This window comes from Triplophysa rosa, linkage group LG2 (genome assembly GCF_024868665.1).
Source record: "Triplophysa rosa linkage group LG2, Trosa_1v2, whole genome shotgun sequence".
Taxonomy (NCBI): domain Eukaryota; kingdom Metazoa; phylum Chordata; class Actinopteri; order Cypriniformes; family Nemacheilidae; genus Triplophysa; species Triplophysa rosa.
In genome coordinates, this window is record NC_079891.1 from 29,505,308 (window position 1) to 29,527,510 (window position 22,203).

Here is a 22,203-nt window from a genome sequence, read left to right on the forward strand (position 1 = left end):
AATCGGAAAAAAAAACAGGAATGTGATGTTGTGTGATAAACCAATCTGCTTTGACTTATAGCAAAACATATTTTAGCTGGGAAGAAAAAAACAATTAGATTTTAGATTAACTATTTACTATACTTCAAGTCAACATGAACCAGCATTCACAACTCTTCTTACATCTGTCATGTGACATTACGGAGCAAAACATGAAAATAATAGAGGTTTTCAAACGTCACGATGTGAGGGACCCCCAAATATGATGAATCTTTTGTGAGGACCCCCTTCCTAAAATACATACTCATCTATATATATTTTGTATAAAGACACTTTTAAGCCAGGTAAAATAAATGATAAGTGTGATATTGTAAAGACAACATATTAAATATTTTGTAGTGTAGCAATTTTCATTACATTTTTGCAAAGACTACTTTACAAAGCCCAGTGAGTGAAATAAAGAGAACTGTAGTTAGAAATCTACTGCTAAAGAGAGGTGGATTGAGCCATTGGTTGCAATTCGCAACTAGATGCAGCTAAATTTCATACACTGGATCTTTAAAATAGTAACTTTCAGTCTGTTTCCCCACACAAAGCTGTTGCGAGGTTTCAGAAGATTTGCAATATATCACACAGGACAGGTTACTTGTGTTAGTTTGATGTTGGTTTTGTGGTTTTATTTTTTTACTCCTACTAGTATGACTTCCTAATCAATGAGACTATTTTTTGAATAGTCTACTATAAACCATGTAGAAGGGCACAGTATCATAGTAGAATGTTGGTGCAGTTTGATTGTACAATAGTGTTATATGATTATTAACAATGCTTTTCACATTTATTAATCATGCTTTTTTCAAAGAAACACATGTAATCTGATGAAATTCACACCAGATCATTAAACTATAATAAAAAAGAATCATAACTTTGGGGAAAATAAATACAGTTTTCATCAGAGCATCACCTCCAGCAAGAATAACTTAATATATTCATAGTTTTCATATGTTGACACACGTTTTATTATATTACTATACAATTTTGGTATATAGTATGTGACAATGCCAAGTGTGCCACATTGCTGACTGGTACAGTGCTTTCATAGATTTATTAAATGCAAACACTGATGATGTAAAGTTTGCCTAAATGTTCCTTTGAAACTTTTCATTTAAAAAATTTCATTTCTTGTATAAAATATTTTTTTCCACCATGTCTTCTGTGGAAAACTGCTCTTATTCTAGACTTGCCTATTGGCTATTTTTGTCTATAGTTAATTTCAATAAAAATGCAAATGCTGTAAATTTTTACGTGTACATGTAATTTCAACTTTATTTTAAATCCTATCTAGTGATGAAACCTTTCAATAATTTTGATGAGTCAAAGAAATTCAATGTTATCATTTTATATTTATTATATACAGAGTAGAAAAGATTACGAAATTACATAACAAGCCTATACTTATTACAGTGCGTTGAGTTAGACTTTAATTTGTAGCTTAAATGTTTGTATAAAAACAAAGACGTAGTATGCGACAGAAAAACAAGCATGGCATGTTCCTGAAATAAACAATCGTTAGAGTAGCACAATTGTTTTTCACACTTTTTATACTGTACAGTCAGATTACAGATGAAAATCAAGTAACAAAATTGCGAATATAAAACAGCGCTTCAACGCGAGCTTGTACTTTCATTATCGCGTCACCCATTGTTACGTTACGTCACCACAGCAACAGCTCAGTGACAGAAGTTTTAGATAAACAGAGAAAGCGGCGTTTCTTACTCTGACTGGGAAACCGATTTTTGGATCATTTCTGATGACATTTTCACCATGCAATCCCGCATACAACATGCTTACAGCCGGATCATCGATTTAGGAGTCTACTGAAGAGGATATCATATCCCACAGTAACCGCTTTTTTTATTCGGCGTCGAGGAGAATCATCTACCGGACGGGACACCTCCCCCCTGGCTGTGAACTCTTATGAATGCAGGTTACATTGAGCTTTTTTCTTGTCTTTTGTGTTTTCTATGCTTTGAACCTGAACTGTTTTGTCCGTGTTGTGACGTTATTACTGTCAGTTGCGTCGTCATTAATCTCAGCTGCATATTTGCATCTCATACCGGCTTTTATGAGTCCGTGATTTTGTCCTGAGCGGTGAAGCCCACTGTTCGTGGCAAAAATCCTCCAGTGTCTTCACGAGCTGTTTGACCTGCACGTTTTCTTTCTCAACAACCGTGGATCCAGCTTTGCTGACTTTAGGATGAATTACGGGCTCCGTTTTACTTTGTGCAACACGAAATATTAAGAACCAAAAGCTCAAAATGCTCCTTACGATTTAGGACAATATTTAACCACCTTATGAAGGGCCAAATTACTCAAACTTAAATAATTAAGTAAATGTTGAAATATTTAAACGAATTGTTAAATAATAACATTCTTAATAAAACATGAAACTTGTACAATTAATGATTTAATATGTAATATAATATAGAAAAAATTCTGCCTGTCATATAATAATTATTCTGTTTCAATAGTATGATGTGGAGATACAGTACGTTTGGTTTTTAAGATTGAACAAAAATTTATTAGATCTTCGTCACCTTCAAGGTGAGGCCGGACGAGTTCAGGTGATGAGCATAACATAAAGGCAAGAAAAAACTTGCATGAAACCTTTTGCGTTCAACACTCTGAGGAAGTGTCTTGGCAACTGACGGCCCCTTGAAGCTCCAAGAGGACACGTGGATTCACCGAATAGATGGACGACCGGCTGGACGGACAGATGGAGGAACGGTTGGATGGAGACAGCTGGATGGACGACCGGCTCGACAGACGGATGGAGGAACGGCTGGACGGACGGATGGACGACCGGCTCGACGGACAACCTGCTCGACGGACCGATGGAGGAACGGCTGAACAGACGGCTGGATTGAGACGGCTGGACGAACAGCTGGGCGGAAACGGCTGGCTGTCTGGACGCACGGACGTTAGGGCGACTACAGCTCCAGTCCATCTGAGGAGAAGCAGTCCTTCACCATCATGTCTTACTGTAGAAACCATTTTGGAGGTGTGAACGCTGAACATTTTGCTGGCTAACTGTCACTCAGAAAGGGGGAATAAGATTTGACATGGTTCATCTCAGTTTTATCTTTGTATGCCTTGTCTCAGGTTTGTGTTGAGCAGTGGTGCTGCACTGTTCTTGGCACACGAACTCCAGTACTTGCATGTTCGTTCGGTTCCTTGCAGATCTGCACTTCAGCTCTCAACAACAGTGGCCTACTGATCTCAGGGCAAACTTTGAGACAACTGTCACTGAATACTGCTCTGTATCATTGTGTACAATTATTCAATTAGTAATGATTTGCCCACACTGTCACCCAAAACATAAGAGAATCAAATTAATTCACAAATTAATTTGAAAAGATTTTAATGTGAACAGGGTGACAGTAAAACCATTCATATAAAGGCATTATGATATACATAAAAGTCCTCACATCCCAGTTTAAAAGCAGGGGAATGATTATAATAGAAACTGTATTAAGACTTTAAAGTAAACAGAGTGACAGTAAAAGTATTATGAAAGGATACAGTATGATGAAACCTGATGAATTGTGTCTTATCTAAACCTCTTCTGTCTGGTGGTACAGTCAGCATTGTTCAGGTGGAAGGTGCAATCTAGGACTCACTTATAATATGCCAAGTAGGTCTGCAAAATTAATCGAACAACTAATCAAGATTACAATTAGGGGGAGAGCGGGAGGTTAACTGTAACATGGATGTTTTTCATAGTTACACAGTGTCGACCGAGTTGTGCTTTCGGTCTTTTTCTCTCACGAAACAAGAGAAAACGTATCTCAAACCCTGTTGCACACCGTTTCCAGGTAACCGTAGCAAAACGTTCGGAGCTTGAACGTGCCCCTGGGGACCCGTTTACAAATTTGTCCGCTGCAGCTCGGTATACACAACAATTGAAGATATTAGAAGATATTTATTTTGCAGTATTCAACACGTATTTATACCGATTTAATCAGGCTTCGAAAACTCTTGAAAAAGAACACAAAGAATGGCCTTCTCATCTGCCATAGTTCAACTCTTGCGTCATCACAACAGGGTGTTCAACAGCACCACCGTTTCCGTTTAAAAAATGCAACTTTTTGTCGGAGCTGAAAGCAGGTTTAAAAAGGTTTAAGCTGGTCAGCTCTCGTTGACTCCTTTTCGACTCCGCAATTTTTAATGTTGTCATTGACTCAAATCGGTTAAATTGTCTTTGTGATTGGCGCAAAGCAAAGCAACGAAAAACATTTAAAAAACAATCGTGTTTTAGGTAGAAGTCATAACTCCACTCTTTCTCTTTGACTGTACACATTTACATCCGATCTAAAACACTGTAGTAATCAGAACATGAGCGACGCCTACTTAAAAAACGGCTATTAAAAATAATAAACAAAACTAAATGTCTTAGCTTTACCATAAGTCTATACGGTTAGACCTGGGCTGTCATGCTTGCGCTGCGTGCGCTTGGAAAACCTCATCGGTTTAGGACCAGAAAGGGGTAACTGGCAGCACAAAAAACTCCCTGTGGTGGTGGGCTCGTTGCACAAATGCATGTGTATCTGCTAGTGACTTTGGAGATGCCAGAGTTTGGTTGCCAGTCAAAAGGTCCCAAACTTGTGAAGTTACATTCATTTATTTTATATATTCGTATTCCTGGCCCCGTTTTGAATGACAGTAAAGGGAGTCGAAGTGTCGATTCCATCGACTCCAAAAATGGGAGTCGAGAATCGGAGTCGACTCCAGAAAAACCCGGAATCGAACACCCCTAATGGAAAGTAGCTAAAGCCTGCCCGAAAAGTCGCCAGATGACGTCACGTGCTAATTTGCATACCAGTGACATCATCACATAGTATCTGACAAGCTAAGCGCTTCAGGTCTGCTTCATATCTCTACTTTCTGAGCTGTCCTATACAGTATTATATTAAAACAATACCCCCAAATGCAAAATAAATAGGTTCTTAATTACTTATTTTCTGTTGGCAGACAACAAAAACTACAGTTGTGCTCAAAAGTTTACACACCCCTTGCAGAATCTGGAAAAAGCTGAAACTTTTGGAAAAATAAGAGGATTTTTGAAAATTAAGGTTCATTTTTAATTTAGTCCTGCCCTGAGCAAGTTATTTCACTAAAGAAATGTTAACCTATAGTTCACACTAAAGAATAATAACAGAATTTCTAAAAACAGCCCTAAACAATACCTAAACCTAAACAATCAATGACAGTTTTTATGTTTAGTCATAGTTGTTTAAGGGTTTCTTGTTTGTCATGAGTCATTAGACTGTCCACTGATCTTCAAAACAATCACCCAGATCCTCGACAATCTTTGCTTTTTCAGCATTTCTGGATATTTGACTCATGTCCAGCAGTAACTGTATGATGTTGAGATTCCTCTTTTTACATTGAGGACAATCAAGAGACTCATACACAACTATTACAATAGATAGAAACATCCAGTGCTGCCCACAAAGTCAACACCATTCATTTAAAGTCAGGTGGGTGTAAACCTCTGAAAATGGTTTTGGTGTAAAAAAATATATTTAATTTCCTGAAAAACATTTATGTATCTTTAAATCTTCTGAAGGACATTAGTAAATGAAAAAATAAGATGTATAAATGAAACAATAACAATTTACACCAAAACCATTTTCAGAGGTTTACACCCACCTGACTTTAAATGAATGGTGTTGACTTTGTGGGCAGCACTGGATGTTTCTATCTATTGTAATAGTTGTGTATGAGTCTCTTGATTGTCCTCAATGTAAAAAGAGGAATCTCAACATCATACAGTTACTGCTGGACATGAGTCAAATATCCAGAAATGCTGAAAAAGCAAAGATTGTGGAGGACCTGGGTGATTGTTTTGAAGATCAGTGGACAGTCTAATGACTCATGACAAACAAGAAACCCTTAAACAACTATGACTAAACATAAAAACTGTCATTGATTGTTTAGGTTTAGGTATTGTTTAGGGCTGTTTTTAGAAATTCTGTTATTATTCTTTAGTGTGAACTATAGGTTAACATTTCTTTAGTGAAATAACTTGCTCAGGGCAGGACTAAATTAAAAATAAACCTTAATTTTCAAAAATCCTCTTATTTTTCCAAAAGTTTCAGCTTTTTCCAGATTCTGCAAGGGGTGTGTAAACTTTTGAGCACAACTGTATGTAATAGTGAGTGAAATTGACACCTTAAAACTACACAGCAGTCACTTTCATTGAACAGCTAAATTCCATCTGTGTTCATGTTTATGCGTCCATACAGTGTTTTAAATCATAAATGGTCAAACAAGGTCAATAAGTGATTAGTTCTTGGAAACTGTTTGCACATGCGCATCTCATTCACGCATCAGTGCGGTCTGAACTGAATGTCCTACTTCTCCCTGCCGTTCACTGAACAGAGTAGACACAGAATAGTGCTTTTCACACTTGAAATCGTTAACACAGAGTTATTCTAAACCCCAGGTAAACAGAATCCTGGGATATCTGTTTCACACCGCTTATAATTTACCAGGGCTTAAGAGATAACCCTGGGTATTCATAACCTGATGTTTCACACTGTACATAACTAAACCCTGGGTTAACATTCTTATTTGCGGTGTCAACAGTCATGATTGGATAAATACTGCAGCGTCAAACTGACTGAATGAAAATAGTGCGTGGTACGTTCGTTTACCCGGGGTTAAAATCGGGGTTTTGGATGAAGATAACCCAGGGTTAAGTGCAGTGTGAAAAGTCCTAGAGAGGCGGTACTGTGCTATGAAAGCAAAAACTCGCTATCGCGGGGCAGTAGAAGTGAAGCAGAATGTTTCGCTAAGTCGCCAAAGCTTATTCAGAAAGTAGCTAGATTTGTCGCCAGTCGCTTTTTGAAAAGTAAGTCGCCAAAGGGGTCTGAAAAGTAGCTAAATCGCTAAAACATACCTAACACAGCATATGCTGTTTTTTTCAACAGGGATATTGGGATTCAACATGTTTGTGTGTGTACTCTGTTTTTAATTTTAGTAACTTATACAGTATGTCGGTGAGCTGTGTGTTGAACATCGAGTTGCTGTTTTACACGCAAGCTGCTCCAGTCAGTCTTGTACGATGCTCTACAGTACATTCCAAGTAAAGCATTCAAGTCCGCTGGCGGTTAAATACATTTTGACGGAGGAACTCACAAACTCTAGTTTAGTTGGTAATGTGAAATACATTTCTATTAATGACAGTTGTGATTAAACTTTAGATGTATTTATATATATCGCTAGCGTAGCCATTGTTGTCTCTGCCTGGTAAATTTGGATACAGTCCAAATATCTACCTAAAAGCATTTACCTAAACCCTATGAACCATTGAAACGTCTGTTATTTATTCAAATAAACTTGTCAATCAGTGAGATATTAGGCTGAGAGTGATCAAGGAGTTCTTGAATTTCATGTTAAATGCTAAAGCAAAAATATCTGATTGACGAGGGTTAAAAAGTGATGGATAGGTGACTGGCTCACACCTTGAACTACTGGTCATATTCCCAAACCACACCTAAACAATTTTTCCTGTGTGACGGGGGCATTGTCCTACTGAAAGAGACCAGTGCCACCAGGGAACATCAATGCCATAAAGGGCTGCAAGTGGTATGTGTCTCAGTAACATCCAGTTTAATGCCGGGATCCAAGGTTTCTTCCTAGCACATGTAGACTAGTACTAAAGAATATCCCGTGGGAACAGTGTGGATAGTGAAAACATCTCTACTCTATCGCAGGCTTTTTAAAAATAATAAGAACAATCATCCATTTTGAGCTAATGAAGAACAGATAAGTCAAACTGGAGAAAATACTTCAGTGTCCATTGAATCTTAAAATCATATAAAATGCAACAATCACATATTTTTCTTTTTCATACGCAAAGCAAGTTAATCGATCACTAAAATCTGGGGTCAATGTGATGCTGTGAAATCTCTTGTGCTGTACTCCATTCAAACTAACTGACACTAAAGCTTAGTACAAGAAACCCAAACCAGGCATTCAGCCCAAGGGGGGAGTTAGGAATGTGGGATAGACAGTGTTTTCATCACTCTGTTATGGAACACATAATAGGGATGCTAAGAACCATATAGGGTATTACGTGGGTTTGGGCTTGGGCTGGCTTGGTGTAACGGTAGTGTCTCTTTCAGGAGAAAAATATAAAAACAATAAAAATAGAAGACTATGTGCAAAAATGTATTACAAGTCTTTAAAGGGATAGTTCACCCAAAAATACAAATTCTGTCATCATTTACTCACCCTCAAGCTGTTCCAAACCTGTATAAATTTCTTTGCTCTGATAAACACAAAGAAGGATATTTGAATGTTAGCAACTGAGATTTCTGGGGCACCATTGACTACCATAATAGACTGCTTTCCCAAATTCTTCAAAATATTTCCTTTGGTGTTCAACAGAACAAAAAAATGCTAAAAAATATTCTACTATGGTAGTCAATGGTGCCCCAGAACTGCCGGTTGCTAACATTCTTCCAAATATTTTTCTGTGTGCTCAACCGAACAAAGCAATTTATATACAGTAGGTTTAGAACAACTTGAGGGTGAGTAATTCATGATATAATTTTCACTCTTTTGTAAACTATCCCTTTAAGTATATGACAATGAGTGCCTTTATATTTAAAACATAATGGTGATGATACCTATTCATAATCAGCTGCTTCTGGCTGTGCAAGAAAACTTCATTATGAGATTCAGGCATCACCAGTTGTTCTATTAAAGGAAATTTCTCATTTCAGAGAAAAATCGCACTGAATAATCTGATCCGGGCTTGCTTAAATTATTTCTAAGAACACTGTTTAAGGCACCATCTTGCACTTGGAACCTTTCAATCATTTTAACCTGTCTGCCAACTACAACCACAGACACGTGTAAGCATTGTTCAAGATAGACAGATCAACTTTTAGTGGACAGAAAGTGCTTTACCTGTTGGGGTGAGATGATGGTAACATAAACTGGAAGTCCACTGCTCACGTCCCATCCTGTAGCTGATGATGCTGTAGGCTGTTCAGCTCATAAGCGATGTAGCCCCTTCGGACGTACACCTGAGGAATTACGCACACTTGACAGGACGTCCTGACCATACACCACACCACTGAGCAGCTGGGTACATTTTTGAGCTCTACCGACCTCTAAGGCAGCCATGCAAACCACCCGGTTGATGTGGTAGAAGAAACTGGGCAAGACGTCAAAGATGGAGGTCTCAGATAGGATGAGTTTCTGCAAGGAGAGGATTTGTGATTGTTAGATTTTAAAGCAGGTAAACATTCAGAACAACTGCATAAAATAACAGGATGCTCTACCTTGAGGTTCTCGGGACAGAACTGATGTCCATACATATCAATAGCTGATAAAAAGATGGATTCCACCTGGTTATGTCGCAGTTCATATGAGGGTAAATGAGAGGCGATCAACACCTGAAAATAAAAAATAAAACAAAATTAATAAAAGAAATAAAAATACATAATAAATGAATGTTTTTATATTTAAAAACAATAAATGTTATATTTTCCTATTAAGCGAATCTTTATGTAGTAAGACACAAACATTTTAAAATCTCAGATTGACAGTAGGACCAAACAATACATTTAAAAATGTATTTAATAGTCACACAGGATTCATATGCATCTTTTTTTTAGATCTTTATTTTAATTTCAATTTTATGCACACTCGTATTATAGTGCGACCTGGTCCATCCATACTGCACATTTTGCCATCCATTTACAATTTTCTGCTAACAAATAGTATTTTCTATATCATTCACAGCCAAAAAAGCATGAGTAGAATGATAATCTATTCTGAACATCTACACATAAAAGGTCAAAGGTTCAGTTCACACCTGTCTGGCCCGGAGAGCCACTTTCGAGTTATCCATTTTACTGAGTTGTGTGAGCTCATTCAGAATCACCATGAGCTCATCAGCAAGAGTCGGGTCCCGTCCACACAACTGGTCCTGAATAATGTAATATTTTACACATCACACCTGTCATAAACCCTACAAACATACTTCCAGTTTTCAGATCAAATGCCAAAGCCACAACACAATACAACAAAGAATTGTTCAGGATCTTACTATGAGCATGATGACTAGAACATTCTTCTTGGACACCTGAGAGTGGGAGAAGATGCACTCCAGTACTGGAGTCATATCAGGCTTATATTTCTCTCTGAGTTTGATTACACATTTATCATAATGTGCTGTTGGGAGAGAGAGCATTTGTGCATTAGCACACTTTTTATATTTTCAGATCTTTTTTTTTTTAAAGAAAAACATGTTGGTAGACTTTTATTATTACATTAGAGCTTATATTTAAAATGCAGATATCATCTTGTTGCTCTGTATTTATTTACCTTGCTGAAATTGCATCTCCACCTGCAGGTAACGTTTCAGCAGATCCAGCACTACTGATTTCATATAACCTCTAATGCCACTGCGGTACCTGAACAACAAACAGGGACATAATGACTGGTCATATTGTGGTCGACAAGTCTTATGATATGTGTGGGATGATCTGTTGGATTATCGGGCTGAGCTCTTAAAGGTCAAACATCTGTCAAATCTCACCTCTGCACCAACTGAACGATACTTTGAGTGTTCATGAAGAAAACCTCACGGTCAGCTTTTCTCTGGAGTGTGGCTGCGTGGCTGTCCAAGATATTTGCTATCTGGAGGAAAATATTGATGAAAATGATCAAAATTACTGAATTAACTGGACTAAAGTTTAGGTATTTTTTCTGCAATAACAAGGAATCAAACAGAGCAAATATAGGTTAGTATTATAGTTAAGAGTTTTTATACTTTTGTTTTCAGTTTTATTGCAGTCTACTCTTTTTAATTAGCTTTTATTTGTATAGAAAATAAAATATGCATTGTATTGATTTCTATTATATATATTATATTTTTAGATTAATTGTTGCAATTGTGCTTTTGTCATTTGTGCTTTTGTCATTTCATTATTTATTTGTTTATATTTTTATGTTGCTAAACAAGATTAAATTATTTTATTTTAGTTTTTATTTGATTAGAGTTAATTTTAGTGCCTCAACTAAAACGTATTTTTGTTTAATCCTGAGCCAAAATTTGGCCAATATTTCATTTATTTTAAATAAACAGAAATGCTTTATTAGTTTTAGTTTAACCAACTCCCCCCCCCCTTTGTAGGGCTGTTCAAAAATATCGATACGTGTAACTATCGCTTTTTTTTTCCCCGATAGTGTATTGACAGTGATACCTCTACTATCTATATTTTTTTAAACCATGTCATATACAGCAGGGGTTTTCAAACTGGGGTCCGGGGACCCCCAGGGGGCCTCCAGAAGGTTGCAAGGGGTCCCGCAGAAAATGATAAAATTCCACAGTGTTTATCTGCTTTTTTTGCTATGATAGTTTCCATAATTGTTTATATTTGAATCTTTCTAGTGAGTTTTTCTCACTATAGTTTCTTTTTTGGGACTCAAAGTAAAATTGTTGCCGACTATTTAGGTTTAGAAACAATGTGTTGTCTTTATAATATTCTATTTACTATTTATCTAACAAATTTTAAACGTTTCTTTACACAGAAAAAATATAGATTGATACATATTTTAGAAAAGGGGGTCCCTCACAAAAGGATAATCATATTTGGGGGTCCTTGGCATCATAAAGTTTGAAAACCCCTGATATACAGTACATACGGCCAAAAGTACACTTGCACTTGCCAATACACAGCCCTCACGCTTTATATATGTCACTGCGTTTTTCAAATATCTAACCAATAAAAAACATTAAAAAATGCTTTTCAACTTTGAAAACTCAGTATTTACTTATTTTAAAAGAACAATGTTTCCCATTTCCTGAAATACAATGAATCTGGACATCCAAGGAGTCAAAAACACAGTGACGATTTATTTCATCACTCACCCTTTGGCTGGGGAACTGACAAAGCACAGAAGTAATGTTACTGGCGTACTGTGCCATGACCTTTCGGATTGCCTTCTCTACAGTGATCGGTATGCGGCCTGCCACACTGGTCATGATCTCCTGGAGTTCAAGAAGAGGCAGCGACGGATCCCTGAGGGTCTTCATCAGCGTGTCGACCCACTTCTTCAGCTGTACAGAGGTAGGAACGGTTAAGTCTACACACTCTTTAATCTGTTACCATACTGTTTTAAGATTCATGTTTGGATTAGTGTTCTCACTTTATCACTGAAGTATGGCTCTGGTAGACAGTACCCATCCATAATCTTCACCAGATTCTCCAGAACACTGTGGAACACCTGGTGAAGCTTCTCTCCTATAATAGGTAAAGGCTCCTGGGAAGGTAATGCTTCTGTGTTCGGCTTCACCTGAGAAAGAAGAATAAAGCTTTATAATTCACATGTTGCACTAAGAAAAAACAATGGAATCAAACGTTTTGCTAAACCACCTGCAGAATACAGCTGGGGTCATCCAGGTCCATGCGGGCCACCACACATCCGGGTTCCAACACTGTTCCAGGTCTCTTTATAAAGTGAACACAACCAGAGTGCTGCACATGCAGGGTCATCACCATCTTCATAACCTATCAAAACGAAAACAAATGTAAAGTCTGCTTCTAAATTCATATTTATCTACCAACGAAAAAAACAGCTCTGCCTCATTTTACCTCAATCTCTGTGTAAGGCTGCCCAGCCAAAACATGAGAACCGTCAGACACCACGTACTGCAACAGCTTGCCAGCAGAGGGAGACCTGAGCACCGTGGGGTCTCTCTCCTTCTCAAACATGCACGTTTTGTTTCCCACTGTGACGCGGTAGCTATACATCACAAGACAGAAGAGCAAAAAACAGCTAACACAACATATTCATCCTGAGGATGTTTGCTAATGCTGTGCTGTGCACTACCAACAGAGTTAAAACACGCACACAAAAACACCTCTAACCTGTCTATCTCCTCCTTCATGTAGGTTGTGTAACTGCTGCCACCATATGACAGAAGGAGACCACCGTCACTGAGCCTGTGGACGTCCACCTCAATATCTGACCCGTTCATGATGATGACGTATGTGGTGGGTGACTGGCGGGCCACCTACAGCACACACACACAATCAGACATATATATATATATATACACAGTATATGTGTAAGTATAAGTGAAAAGGTAAAAAAGGCATCCATAAGGAAAAAGATCGTTTTGCATGTTACAATACCTTGAGGGAGTATTTGACTCCGTCGTAGATTAGATCAACATTCACTGTGTTGACCAGACTCACAGCCGGCAACACCTGACCCCTAAAACAGTCACAGATGCATTAAAACACAAAATGCTATAACAGTAGTGAGCTTGCTTTAATGGTTTCTGGTATTGAGAACTGACAATACCTCTCCAGTGAATGCAGAAAGTCAGACATGCTCTCTCTGAAACTAGCATCAGCGACATGTAGAGCTCCACATACTACACCTAACATGGTGTCCGGCCGCTCAGCCTGGAAAACATGCATTTACTCAAAATGAAACCTTAGGTCACACTGCATTTACATTTAGATGCATTTGGTCAGCGCTTTATTCCAAAGTGAATTATAGACAAGGTACACGTTTTATCAATCTTTACAATCACTGCTCTGGCACTACTAACACCGGAGGACTGTGCCCCACCTGTACTTTTTCTGCAATGAGGTGGTCCAGCCAGCCAGTATCGATGTCATTATTCCGAAAACTCTCGGTCTCCAGGAGTTTAATGAGATACTCCACAGTGGTTCGAAAGTCTCCCCTTATAGACAACTCTTTCATAGCCACCACCATGTTCCTGCAGGACATCACCACCAAGACTTACAATAATTTTTTTTTTCAAATAATGAGACGAGAGAAAAACAAGAATGAAAAGCCATTAAGCTAGTATGTCGATCTCAATGGACTTACGAGATGGCCTCTTCTCTGTTCTCACCCCATGAGAAACAATGTCCAAACTGAGAGTCGGCGAACTCATGCAGGCCTCCCGTCGCTCCCACACTGAAGTATCCCCACACATTCTTACTGCTACGGAAATTCAGCTCCTGAACCGTGCCTGAACTCGGCTTAAAACCCTTTCAAATGAAAACAAAATAGACAAATAAACGCAGTATTAACTGATTGTAGTATTCAAAGACTACTAATTCAAGATTAGACAATTTTGGAAATGCTGGTGCATGCCATGGACCATCTTGTATCATCGGTTTGAAAAACTACAAACAAAACAAACAATGGAACAAGTTTTGTCCAAATATAAATGATTAATTCAATTTCATCATTTAATGACCTCATCTGGGTTCTCACTGGTGATGCGTGCAGCGATGACGTGCCCGCGTGGACAGGGAATGCACTCCGGAGAGTCAAAATTGATGGGCTTGTCCCCCCAAGGAGCTTCACCGTACAAAACACGTATATCCTTAATTCTGTAAAGTGGGATGCCCATGGCTATCTAAACAGAGAGAGTACAAACATCTATGACTTGAAGAACATTATTCTCCAAACATTCAACAATTATAGATAAACATTTAAATAAACTATAAATACAAAATAAGTTATAACAGGTCTACTAAATTATAACTTTGTTTTACCTGAAGCTGAGCAGCAGGGAGGTTGACGTCAGCGATCATCTCAGTGCAGGGATGTTCTACTTGCAGCCGTGGATTCAGCTCCAGGAAGTGGAAACTTCCGTCCTCGGAGAACAGATACTCCACCGTACCAGCGCTCACATAGCCCACCATTTTAGCCAGACGCACTGCATACTGACACACAAAGCACCAGTGAGACTTAAGGTTTCCTTATGAAGTCACTGCTCCAATGTGCATGTTGACATGCTTTTTCTTTAACTTATGTGAACACACATACAACTACAATTAAAGGGTTTTTCATGTGATAAAAACAACTAAATAAAGGCTATTTCAGATACACACTTTTGTTGATTGATCATATGCTCACCCGCTCCATTTGCTCAAAAGTGTTGGTGGAGGCGATGGTGGCAGGAGCTTCCTCTATGATCTTCTGATGGCGTCGCTGGATGGAGCAGTCTCTGCCGAACAAAGAGATGGCATTACCGTACTGGTCGGCCAAGATCTGCACCTCGAGGTGGCGGGCGTGCTGGGCTAGCTGCATGATGAAAATGGGTGAACCTGGCACCTCGGCCTGCACCTGCAGTCAAACACAAACATCAGATCGTTCAAGAAACTTCAAGGGCAGAACCTTCCAACTGATACAGTTCATTTAACAAGGCACAAGTTGTTTCACCTGTCTGAAGAAGCCAGGAAAGTCTTCTAAACTGTCCACTTTTCTAATGCCTTTTCCTCCCCCTCCTTCAGATGCTTTGATGACCACGGGGTAGCCGATCTTCTCTGCACTCTGAAAACATAACATTTGCTTTTGCGGCTTGTAAGAATAAGCCTGTGTCGCATAGGGCAAAGTTTTCATCAGAGGAAGAGTTCAAATGACTAATTGCACAATTTCACATCCACTTTAGGAGAGATTGGGGTCTTTGCGGAAACAAAAAGGGGTGTTTCTCAATCATTGGCGGTTTTCAAACTTCAAAATCGCTTTGAAGTCAGCACAAAAAGGAAGTAACATTTTGTTTTTCGAATCGTGACATATATCCGAATGAAACGGCTTCTGAAATGAGAGGAAATTTTGGGGTGGGACTTGATTTCCCACATTCAGAACTGATTGAATCGATGGAAGATGGGCGTTGCTAACACAATAGAGGCAGATTTGAATGCAAGTTTGCAGTTAATCATGGCGGATTATTCCCCACCTTCACTCCCATGAAGAAAGCTCCACCCTCGCGCCATGCCTCGTGACAGGAAGTCGTTTCAAGGGGGAAGCCGGTCAACGTTTTTGATGAAAGATTATTAAGAGGGCACGTGAATTAAAAAATATAATGAAGACACTTATAAAAACACTACAGTATTCCATAATAATATATTGTTTTCATGCCGCCTTTAATTGATTTGCAAAAATCAAGTGGTCGATTCCCAAATTCTTTCTCCCATTGGATGGTTTAAAAACGCATATGCCATTTGGAAACGCCCAATAATTGAGAAATGCCCCTTCTGTTTTTCCTTTGGCAAGGGGACGTCACACGTAGGGTTGTCTCATCTAAATGGAAAATTAACATTGTTTTTTATTACTTCTCCAAGTGCATTCCAATTGGCTATATTATTAGTCTTGGAATTCACTGTGGGTCTCGAATCTCAAAACTTCATAACTGCAACTCCACCATTTCTAAATCTAAATGAGGAGAGCCTAGTCTGTATTGAAAATTTACCGCTAATCCTTCATCCACATCTTTAACACAGCCATGGACATAAAGTTCAGGAGGAACACTGATCACGTGACCAAGTTTCTGATTTTCCTCTCCCCATTCAACTCTCAGACCTAACAAAGACAGAGAGAAAGAGAGAGAGAACTTAAACTTGATCTCTATACAGTAAATGACTTGCCGTGCATTCAAGCTATACATTTGATCACTGCATGCCCATGATCATTGGCATTGCTGGCACCATTCTAAAACAAAGGAACTACAGATGCACTTTACAATGCGAGCTTAAGCAACAGGTCCGATATATGTAAAAGTGAATAAGACATCTCACCTGTTCCACTCCAAGGCAAGATGGGGATGTGTGCGCTCTGAGCTACAATGGAAGATGCAACCTTATCTCCTAATGCCCACATGGCCTTACTCGAGGGCCCTGAAAACACAAGCCATTAGTCTTAATGTGCTACAATTGGTTTAGGAACATCTATATACTGTAGTTTCATCTAGAAAAGAAGAGATACCTAAGAAAGATATCCCTGCTTTATGAAGGAGCTCTGGTAATTTGGGATTTTCTGAAGCGTGGCCCCATCCAGCCCATACCGCCTTAAAGCAAAAACATCATCAGAGATGAGAGGCAAGGATGATTTCTGACACAGAAACAGATGTTTGAAAGCCACTACCTGCACTGGAATCCTTTTGGCAATATCTACGATCATCTCAACATTGGCGTAGTTGTTGTTATTTGGACCCCCAGGAACTGGCACGTAATGATCAGCCATTTTAATATATTCTGTGGACCAATTAAATCAAATTTGATGTAAAAACTGCCCATTAAAGAGAAGCATAAAAAGTCATGATTTCAAATAATATGCATGGATGAATAACTTTGGGGAGAACCACAACTACGCTTGTTTTTTTTTAACAACCTGCATTGGCTTTCAAGTCTTCAGGTGTGACCATCACCACGAAGCGAATGGTTCTCTCATTGCGAAACATCTCATAGGACCAGCGGCGAATAGACCGCATGCATTTAACCGCAGCGATCCCATTATTAGCAATCAGCACCTTACATAAGAGAGAATATTCCGTTTTAAAGTGACAGACACGCCTTTAAAGTCTTTTCAGACGCAAACACACATGCAGACCTGACCTTGTCAATAACCCGGTTTCCTCCAAAGCGAGTGACAAACTCAGCAGGCGAGGCGACGGTGAAATCTCTGTGCACGTCCATTTTTCTGTGTTCCTTGCCTTTTTTCAGCAGGTGGGGTCCTGACATGCTAGGCCTACAAAAATGTAATATCTTTATGCAGATATGAGCAGACAACTGTGTTTTTGCACTTCACCCTCGATAATCCCCTCAATTATAATCCAGAGTAGGTTAGCTTGCTATTTAGTGCATCACTCACTATAAATCTAAAATAGAAACCTGTTTGAGGTTCCCATAACAAATACCCTAATGTGTACACAACTGTACATAGAAAATCGTAAAAACATTACAGTACAGAAAGGTTAGGAAATAGAAATGCCTTCATTTGTCAATATTCACAAACACCATTGAAGCCGATAAAATGATGAATATTACAAAAGGACGACATACTTATTAGCAAGCACCCATCAAACCAAATTTGATCCTTCATAAACAGTGGTTTTCCTCTACCGGTCTGGCCTCTGTACTCTTCACCTCAGTCAAGTGTGCTACAATATACACGCTCACACAAGCCAAACAGCCAATCACAGCTTAATGTGTTATCATTAAAATGACAGATAATACTTTGAACTTTAAAACTACTGGTATCTACTAATGCAGATGCATGAAGCAAATGTAATGCAATGTACGTTATGTACAGTACAAGGCAGAGAGCATAAAATAATCCGGCAAATGTATTAGTCCAATTCCATGCCAATTTCAACCTTGTGATGGAAAAATTCTATTTCATCCTTTTTTCAAGTTTTTCACCATACTGATGACTCAGATGTCAATATTTACCAATGAGAAGTCTCTATTATAAAGCATTTTTTGTTTGTTTTTAAAGCATAGTGGTCAATAGTCATGTAAGTGAATTGGCACATCCATAATGGCAAGTAATATCCATAAATGTGTTTTCCTCAAAAAACAAAATATTCCTCAAAACAAAACAAAACAAAACAAAAGTATAAAATAAAATAAGTTTTGACTCAAAATGTCACATCTATTACACTGGAATTGCCCATTAAAGGAACAGTACAGTTCACCCAAAAATGAACTCTGTCTTCCTACTATGGTAGTCAATGGTGGCCAAGAACTGTTTGGTTACAAGCATTCTTCCAAATATATTTTTCTGTGTTCATCAGAACAAAGAAATGTATACAGATTTGGAACAACTCTAGGGTGAGTAAATGAAGACAGAACTTTTCATTTTTGGGCGAACTGTTCATTTAAGCTTCCAGCATGACCCCTTAGTATGATTTCTGAAAACTTGTGACAGCTTAATCAAAGTGAAGGACTGTGAACCATATAGGCAGAGTCACACCTGATGTCATTTCTGCAGTCTTAAGTGGAAACAAAATCTTGAGATGCTGAATATTATGAGGTTTTTTTTTCATCTTGAATTTGATAAGATAAGAGACACGTTTCTTGTTGATAGATCTGATAGATTCTACTATCTTGTTATTGAGCCAAAATGATATGTGTTGTACCATCTTGTTCATATGCCAAAACTGATCGATCTAACTATCCTGCAGACTTGGATGTCAGAGGGGAAGAACAGCAGGCAGGAGACAAAGTGATGTTATAATAAAATGAACAAAGTTTATTGAAGAGAGAAAACATAGTTGCGTTCAGATGCCCATTCTAACTCTTCCTAGAACTCTTTCTAGAGTTCACTCAATCTCCGTCAATCTAACTTTGTCCGACTTCGTCTGTCTACAAACACATTGAGCATGTGTTATTATACCAACATACAAAATTGCTGCTTCAGACCATTGTCTCGTGACGTTATTATGAACCTATGAATGAGACCACTGCAAACTTGTATCTACTTGTGAAGACAATACAAATGCAGCATCCAACAGAATGTAGAATATAGCTTTAAGAAAAGGAATATAGAATATAATAACTAGATAGAAATGAATATAATCTATAAATAATAAAGCAAATATATAGCAAAAAAAAGAATAATAATAAAGAATAAAAAGATAAGGAAATAAGAAATTAAATACAACACAAAATGTATGTCTGTACTCTCAAGTCAGAATTTTATCATCTTTAGGAAATACACACACAAACAGGTTCTTTTTAAGAAATTCTGATCCTACGATCGATCATTGTGTAGAATATCGACCTGTAAGATCCTTAAGTGCATCCAAAACAAAAGACTTCATTAAAAACTGCATGCTGGCTTAATAATGCTTTGTTTAGAGCAGGACATTCACTAGCATTTACACAAAACATAAACATATGAAATAAAAAGCAAAACAAATTTTACGCTATGTTTTCATTTAAGTTGACACCAAACAACCAGTTTTACTATATTTACTATATTCATGTTTATTCGTTTTGAATTAAAGGTTCAAACATTGCCATTATACAGTATTTGCAGTTGATATGAGCGCATGTTCTCTGAACACAGACACTGAATTAAAATGATCTGGTTGTTACATAACACACAACACATGCACAGCTCAAACTGCCTTGCGATCTCCATTTCAACCAAATCCTCCCACCTTCCGGCAAATGTTTGCATTCCTAAACTCGAAATGACTTAAAAGACAAACTCATTCTCTTCTGTGTTATGCTACACTACTTCACACGCTATTACAACCGAAACCACTCCCCTTTTTATACTTCCACTACACTACCCTGGTCGAGAACAAACTGTTCACTTAGAAACGTAAGGTTCTAGAGGACAAAGTGAGCAAAGTGCACATTCAGTATAATACCAACCTCTTTAAACACTGAAACCAGTTGAGCGTTTGCTCTGCTTCATCGTCCATGGCAAAGTATCAGATAATACAGCAGGGGACTGAAAAACAACATCTAACACGCTTCATGTTCCCTCCCTTTTCCTCTTTTGCTCTCTCTCTCATAACCCCTCCCCCATGTCTTTGAAGACCTCACTTCACCATATCCAGACAAACTGTTTCACTTCCAAAAATGTAAATCAATAAAGTAACATTTTAACCTTTTGATTTCAGTTTAACTTGTAATAACCTCCAAGCAAAAGCTCAGTGCAGTGAATTTAGATTCATGGTATGTTTAATGCATAATACAGTAAACAGTGTTGAAAGTGAGCATTTGACAAGAGTCAAGCAGCATTTATTTGTCATTTCCACAATTTACACAAGGAAAACTTGGCATTAAAATGCTTGTGAAGCGGCTCAGACTTACAGTAACATTTACGTGACAATATAAACACAAAGTTAAACACAAGTGGAAGGCACTGAGATGTTAAAGTGACATGCTTTTATATAGGCAGAGCAATAAAAAGGACATTTTATCTCTGCAGACAAACTTCCCCAAAGTACTTAAACAAATGTACAAAATTCCAACACCTAACATTTCCATGCTAGTCTTACCTCTCTGCATGTCAAATAGTTTTTCCATTGTCTCTCTGAACATTTCACGTCAGCAAAACAGACTGTATGTGTGTCATTTTGGATTGACAATCTATCGTTTCTGTGTGAGCTCAAACCAGTTGTGTCTCGTGGAAGAGGACAACAGCGGCACGAGTTACACATGAACAGCAAAAATGCATATAAAGACCTTCCCAAATCTCACTCCAGAAACGTACTGTACTGTTTATGGTTCTTTGGTATGTTTTCATGAGAATTTATTTTTACTTTTATATTTAACGCATTAAGAATGGCATTAAAGTAAACATCGGGAGCACTGCTTCCAATAATAGTACAGAAATGTGCGGCATGCCACAATAACAAGTGACAAGCACAAGTCAGTCAGGTGATCACAGACTGTGCTGAGAATAAACATATGGCTGTACTTCAGGTCCATAACTCTGCCCTGTTTGACCTTGGACCTTTCATGTGGTAGAAAATGTCCCCTAGTGATTTTAAGTGGAAATGGGGGAACATGAGTCTCCAAAATCTTCTCCATTCCTCTCATGAGTTTCACCTTTAGCTTGCCAACTAAATAAATGTTACTAAGAAAGAATATTACCTAAAATTAAAAAAAAGTTTATTTATATGCTATTCTGTTTATGCACTGCAGGAATTTGTATTGGGAATTCTTATATTGTCTATTTTGTATAAATATAGACAAAGTGAGAATTCACTTTAATTTCATAATGTACCAATAGAGGGTTGACACGTGCAGTTTCTATTCTATCTATACTATTCTATTTTGCATTAATTCATACTGGATTCAATGGTGGAGAATTGGTGCTGTTTTAACTGTAAATATGTACCAATTTTATTCTGTTCTATTTTTTTCTATAATTTTCTCTTTTTTATTCTATTCTATTCTATTCTGCATTGATTAATTCATACTGCATTCACTGGTGGAGAATTGGTGCTGTTTTATGTACCTATTCTATTCTATTATGTTCTGCATTGTTTAATTCATACTGAATTCATTGGTGGAGAAATGTTGCTGTTTTAACTGTAAATATGTACCAATTCTGTTCTGTTCTAATCCTGTTTTATTCTCTCCTGTTCTATTCTATTCTTTCTCTATCTGTTCTGCATTCAACTGGTTAAAAACTGGTTTTTAAATGCATGTGCATAATCTTTGAAAACATCACAGTACTCTCGTTTTATGCCAGCTGACAGCCATGTAATTTCAACTTTACAGTATATACAGTTAAAACATTAGACCATTCAAACACACACACACACACACACACACACACACACACACACACACACACACACACACACACACACACACACACACACACACACACACACAGCAAAGCCAACAGCAAAGCAAAGGA

The 22,203-nt window shown here is 38.0% G+C and overlaps 1 protein-coding gene across 1 annotated transcript in view; it reads right to left on the reverse strand.

The window, feature by feature from the left end:
* The window catches only part of acacb (acetyl-CoA carboxylase beta), a 35,071-nt gene that overhangs the window by 10,145 nt on the left and 2,723 nt on the right, over window positions 1-22,203 (reverse strand). The window contains 26 exon segments of the mRNA XM_057352496.1: window positions 8,959-9,077; window positions 9,163-9,252; window positions 9,336-9,449; window positions 9,872-9,985; window positions 10,106-10,230; window positions 10,384-10,472; window positions 10,598-10,698; window positions 11,933-12,121; window positions 12,211-12,357; window positions 12,438-12,572; window positions 12,657-12,807; window positions 12,933-13,078; window positions 13,200-13,281; window positions 13,372-13,475; window positions 13,645-13,795; window positions 13,909-14,072; window positions 14,285-14,446; window positions 14,586-14,756; window positions 14,950-15,159; window positions 15,256-15,366; window positions 16,286-16,395; window positions 16,611-16,709; window positions 16,798-16,879; window positions 16,957-17,066; window positions 17,203-17,341; window positions 17,427-17,559. Coding sequence (XP_057208479.1) covers window positions 8,959-9,077; window positions 9,163-9,252; window positions 9,336-9,449; window positions 9,872-9,985; window positions 10,106-10,230; window positions 10,384-10,472; window positions 10,598-10,698; window positions 11,933-12,121; window positions 12,211-12,357; window positions 12,438-12,572; window positions 12,657-12,807; window positions 12,933-13,078; window positions 13,200-13,281; window positions 13,372-13,475; window positions 13,645-13,795; window positions 13,909-14,072; window positions 14,285-14,446; window positions 14,586-14,756; window positions 14,950-15,159; window positions 15,256-15,366; window positions 16,286-16,395; window positions 16,611-16,709; window positions 16,798-16,879; window positions 16,957-17,066; window positions 17,203-17,341; window positions 17,427-17,559 — 3,348 coding nt within the window.